Source organism: Panicum virgatum, chromosome 7K (assembly GCF_016808335.1).
Source record: "Panicum virgatum strain AP13 chromosome 7K, P.virgatum_v5, whole genome shotgun sequence".
In the NCBI taxonomy this organism is placed as follows: domain Eukaryota; kingdom Viridiplantae; phylum Streptophyta; class Magnoliopsida; order Poales; family Poaceae; genus Panicum; species Panicum virgatum.
Genome location: NC_053142.1, coordinates 33,392,773 through 33,398,047, shown reverse-complemented (window position 1 = coordinate 33,398,047; position 5,275 = coordinate 33,392,773). Strand labels below are relative to the sequence as shown.

Below are 5,275 nucleotides of genomic sequence, written 5' to 3'. Positions count from 1 at the left end.
CAAACTTCAATCTGAACCACCATATCAACATCCAAGGGGCATGGGAAGGAGGTAACTTTACAATTAACTGTTAGCTCTTGGATTAGGTAATCACACTTTTGTAAATCCCCTCTCCCACTCCCCTTGCGCCCTCCCCTTGGATGTTGATCCGGTGACTCAGATTGAAGTTTGCATATTTTCCACGGAGAGGTTGGTTTGCACCTGATATGAAGCCATTAGATTAAGTAATGGGAATAACTGTTGCTTTGGTCCTTCGGATTTAACTTCAAAGACGGCTGCGATGGCGACGAGCAGGAAGAGGAATGCGAAGGCGGCGGATGACGCGCCGGAGCTCGTTGTTACCAACCCTGCGATGGCCAACCTGATCAACGCATTGATGTAAGTGTGCTCGTCCCGATGGTTTCCGTTTCTGCAAGACTGCAACCACCTGATATCCTCTCCTTTTCTCTTGTGATTTCGTGGCCTCTTGTGGCGACGGTCGGCACGTACACGTACAATGTGCACTCGTTCTTCAGCCTCGACGTGCCGCGCTGGGAGGCTCTCGCGTAGTCGCGTGGTATGCCGCGCAGGCGCCCATGTTCCTGGTGCCCGCCTTGGTGGTGCCGATGCTGAGGAAGGATATCGTCAGCATATACGCTACTGGAGCCAACTACCAAATGATGCTACCGGCGTCTGAAGACGTGTAGCAAACTAAGCAGTCAGGGCTCGTTCTCTGCTTCGTGGTGTTAAGCTGTGAACTTAGACTTAGTGCCAATGTTCGTGTACCGTCGGAGTGAGCGGCGATAAATATTACAACTTGTACCTCTGTTCGAAGGGGTTGGTATCTGCTGCTGTGTAGCCTACATCATAACTCATAATTTGTCATTGTTCGCAAGTTTGAAATCATTTATAATGTAATGAAGTGCTATTAGATTAAGTGATGGGGATAACTATTGCGGTTCATAGACAGATAATGTAATGTAATTTGAGCTGCTGGCACCATTTAGTTCCTTTAATGTGGTACATTAGCGCCAAAATGAACGGAGGTAGATGACTAGATGTGTGTGTGGTGGTGGTGCGGCAGGGGGAGGTGGTTTCAATTTAAATGGGCCTTTTGCCGCCAGGGAAGGGCAGCTGGGTGCCTCCGCCGGCTGGGTTTCTGGCACCAGCCAGCCAGCAGCCCTGTCCATCAGGAACAGTGACTACCAGCTGCCACTATTCAGCCAGCCACCAGACCAGCCATCCGAACGGGCAAATGATTACTCCTTTTCAAATTATAAGTCATTCCAAGAATCTTGGTGAGTCAAAAAATTTTAAGTTTGATCAAATTTATATGATAAGATAATAACATTTATGATATCAATTAAGTATTATTAGATTCTTTGTTAGCTATATTTTCATAGTGCACCTATTTGATGTCATAAATTTTTATATTTCTCTCTATAATTTTGGTCAAACTTTGAGATAATTTGACTATCTAAAATTCTTTGAGTGACTTATAATTTGGAACAGAGGGAGTAAAAGATAGTTCCACAACGGCACGGTCGGAAGTTCAGCTCAATTGACTACTCCCTCCTTCCCAAAATGCTAGTCATTATAGGATTCAAAATTTGTCCCAAAAACAAGTCACCGTACTCTATTTAGAAAGTGCATGTGCATGTAAGAATCAATTAATGCTAAATATGGATAATATATAGGGACAAATATGGTCATTTTACCTTCTTGTTAATTTGACTTAGAATTCCTAGGATGATTAGTATTTTGAGACGGAGGGAGTACTTGTATTCATAGCCTGATAGAACAAAGCGGCAAACATGGGTAATTGGGTATTAATCATTCATTACATTGTGCAGAACACAACAGAGGTGATAAACGACATCATATCTAGCTTCCAACCACAGGCAAACATGTTCTAGACTTCTAGTGTCATAGCTAGCAGTACAAATTGACACTACGAAATGAAAAAAAAAAAAAGCAACAGTTACAGGTTCATCACCACGTACTAAGCATCGCCCCTTCAACATCATCCCTTGCAGCTAATAAAACTGTAGCTATCTAAGTCCCCGAATAAGAGAAAAGGGACCATGCCACAGTGAATTCCAATTGACACAACTTAGCAATACGAAGCCTTCCAGTCGTTATACCCTTTTCCAGAGGTCTGAACTTCTTTGTACCCGTCAATGTAACAGAACCATCCGAAGCCCTAACAGAAACAATCAGCTTTCCAAAGCTTTCAACAGAAACAACACTCCTTGAAAGCTTGATCTCATCACCAGCAAGGTGTCGTTCCTCAAATCCAGAACTATGAAGTAAGATTTCACATTTTAAACTGTCTGTAGCGGCAGCAAACTCACCATAAAAACCATCAGGTGGCCCAGAAATCACTTTCACACTGATTGTAGCTTCCACAGAGTAAACAATATTGCCGTGCTCGAAGTCCAGTGTGCTAAGCCTGCTAGTGTAGGACTTCTTAATCAGAAGTGACTCCAGTGGGTTGTAACTGAGGTTGACGAGCCTAGCTGCTAGCAGGCTTAATTCTTTGTCATCGGACTCAGTAATGCCCCTCACAGACAACCTTACCTCAAAGATCACAGGAGCAGTGTACACAACACCACGGACAGGACCAGACAGTACTAAATATGGATTCTGCATGCAACATCAATAAAAAGGTAAGTAAATAAAGTGAAGAGAAATACGAGGCACACATACCAACAGAACACTGAAACGGTATTATGAAAGAAAAAATTCACAGCATAAATGATGCAAGGTGCATAACACAAATAATAGGAGGCAAATGCTAGCTTAACTCATCAGCAGAAAACAAAAGATATGAACTTTCTAGTGCACGTATAATCAAAGCATGTTAAAGCAGATTATATAAAAGATCTGTTTTCCAAACCTTGCAGATAACATTGAAATATTTTTTGTAGCCAAAACGCAAAGGAAATTGACACGAAACTACCAAGGACCGTGCTGCCAATTAATTGCTGGGCATGCAAAAAAAACCTAGAATTCAGTGGGTGACAGGGTCAGGAACAAATAGCAAATCACATTCAATCTTCCAAAGGGATCCTATACCTGACACTGCTAATGTGCTCCCTATAGCATGAATCTCGTAAGTGTGAAAAGTAGCAAGTTCAATCAACGTCTTAAATCTATAATCACTAGTCTCATAAGTGTGCCGGTTTCAATTAGTGATTAAGTTGAGCCTGATTGTTGCTATTGATCAGTCCACGGGACTTAGTTTTATGATATGCCCACCTCATTTGCGCCTTCTCAATTGTTTGTTAGAGCTGTCTACATGATCAATATGTAAGTAATAGGCATGGCTATTCGCCTATTCCATATGGGAGTCATGGTAATCTCTATAAAGAATAACATTGCATCACTGTGCACTAATTTAAAGCTAATTAAAGACAGCAGATAATATAATTAGATGATGAAACTAATGATTATTCAACAAAGGAATTTCATGCATGCATCCATGGTAACAATAACTAAGATAGAAGGTGCATCAGAAATTATGTAGGAAAAGGTAGCACATGAAAAAAAAGGAATGGTGATAAGTAAGAAATACATGGACCTCGTCGGTGAGAGTTTGACAGTTATCCCTTCCGCGCTTGAAGATAATATTGCGGTTGTGATCTAACATGTCACGCAGAGCTACCATACCAAACACATCGAGCGGCCACTGTAAACCTCCTGTTAATTCTGCAACCTTGACAGAAAACACTTGCAGAGTATCGCACTTCTGACCACCACATGGCGCAGGATTAACTGTATACCGCTTGCAAGGGATAGATGCTGCATCAAGTTGTAGGAGATTTCAAATGAGAAAGATATTAATCAAGTCCAATGGCAAGTGCCAGCAGTAGTATGAACTCAGTAAACATGCGCACAAATTTCATCATCTGTCCATTTCTGATCCTACCACATGTATCATTATTACATACATGAAAGAAACCATCCGGTCATATAGTAACAAATAGCACCAAATATGAAATCGTGCAAGAACATGTAGAACTGGATCAAAGGAACCCGAACTAATTGAGCAAGTAATTAACATGTACACTCACTGTTGTCTTCCAAGCGACCATAGTGATTCAGATAGAGCTCGTTCCACCTTTTTTCAAACAACCTTGCTTGACAGGCGTAAGGGTCTGTTAGCTCCTCTGGATCCCGATGAAGCTCTTCCTCAGCCATCTTCCTCCTATACTCCTCATACTGCTCCAACTGCTTCTGCAACTTTTCCTCCTTTTTTGACACTTTTCGTTTCCCTGACTTGTCCCCTTCCAGGCCCTCCTTTGAGTTCCTCATCGCCAAATCCACCTTCGTGGCGTGGCCTTCCTTTGAGTTCCCCACCGCCGAATCCACCTTCGAGGCGTGGCCGCTGCCCATCGCCGAATCCATCTTCGAGGCGTCCTTCCCATCCAGCTCTTCATGATCCACAAATCGCTGGTTTATCTTTTCTAAAAGCGGGCTTAGGCTTCCCTGCAGCATCTGCACAATTCTACCATTCTCTTCCAACAACGTCTTGGCTTCCGACTGCACTATTCCACCTTCGTCTTCCCCTTTACCGCTCGTCATCAACCGATCCATATCGGCTTGTACAGTCTGAATCTGCAACTTCATCGGATTCCACTCAATCTCCAACTTTAACCTTCCATCCCAATCATAATCTGTTTCCTTCATCCTCTTCTCACACCCCGCAACCTCCGCATCGGAGTCCCTGCTCCCCGACTTTGACTCCGTCGCGATCTCCATCTTGATCTTCGCCTCCGTCACAGCTCTCGCGCAGGTTGTTGCCCAGAGAATACTCGCCGCCGTCACAGCTCTCGCGCCTCCCGGCCGCCGCTCAGGCTTAAGCTGGCAGCCCAACCCGAATTAAGCTGGGCCCCACGAACTCTAAGGCCAGCTTCTCTTATTTTAAGACCTTGGCCGGTCTTTAGGTAGGGCCCACCTTCCAAATAAAAAATTATACTGCTGATGGTGATGGGAGTTTCGCGCGTGGTGGCTATACATCACATGTGCTGCAACAACAAGACAAGATCCATTCCTTTTAATTTCGGGCTATTGGGCCTCACTGTGTGGCCTCATTGCTAGATTTGATATATTTCGGATACCGGAAGTGTATATCTGAATTATCCAAAATAAATTTTAGTTTCTCAAAGTCGACCCGATGAATTCTGAAAAATCAGTGGCAAATTACTGTATATAGCTCGTTATGACCCGTCCTCTTGTGCATAAGACCCCGGTTGCCACTGGGTTCGGGTTCCGGTTCGGATATCAAGTTCTG

General features: G+C 43.6%; 1 protein-coding gene across 1 annotated transcript; it reads right to left on the bottom strand.

Annotated features, from left to right (window-relative positions):
* Window positions 1-1,772: 1,772 nt before the first annotated feature.
* On the bottom strand, window positions 1,773-4,888 carry LOC120641079. Its single transcript, XM_039917037.1, has 3 exons — window positions 4,056-4,888; window positions 3,563-3,783; window positions 1,773-2,625 (listed from the first exon to the last, which is right to left on the bottom strand). The coding sequence occupies exons 1-3, from the start codon at window positions 4,741-4,743 to the stop codon at window positions 2,035-2,037; spliced, it is 1,500 nt and encodes a 499-aa protein (XP_039772971.1). The 5' UTR covers window positions 4,744-4,888; the 3' UTR covers window positions 1,773-2,034.
* Between the last annotated feature and the right edge of the window lie 387 nt (window positions 4,889-5,275).

Coding starts and splice junctions, on each gene's coding strand:
- LOC120641079 (XM_039917037.1), bottom strand. CDS start 4,743: ATGGAGATCGCGACGGAGTCAAAGTCGGGGAGCAGGGACTCCGATGCG. Junction 3,784..4,055: donor TGGTCGCTTGGAAGACAACA/GTGAGTGTACAT, acceptor AACTTGATGCAG/CATCTATCCCTTGCAAGCGG. Junction 2,626..3,562: donor GTCAAACTCTCACCGACGAG/GTCCATGTATTT, acceptor TGTTGCATGCAG/AATCCATATTTAGTACTGTC.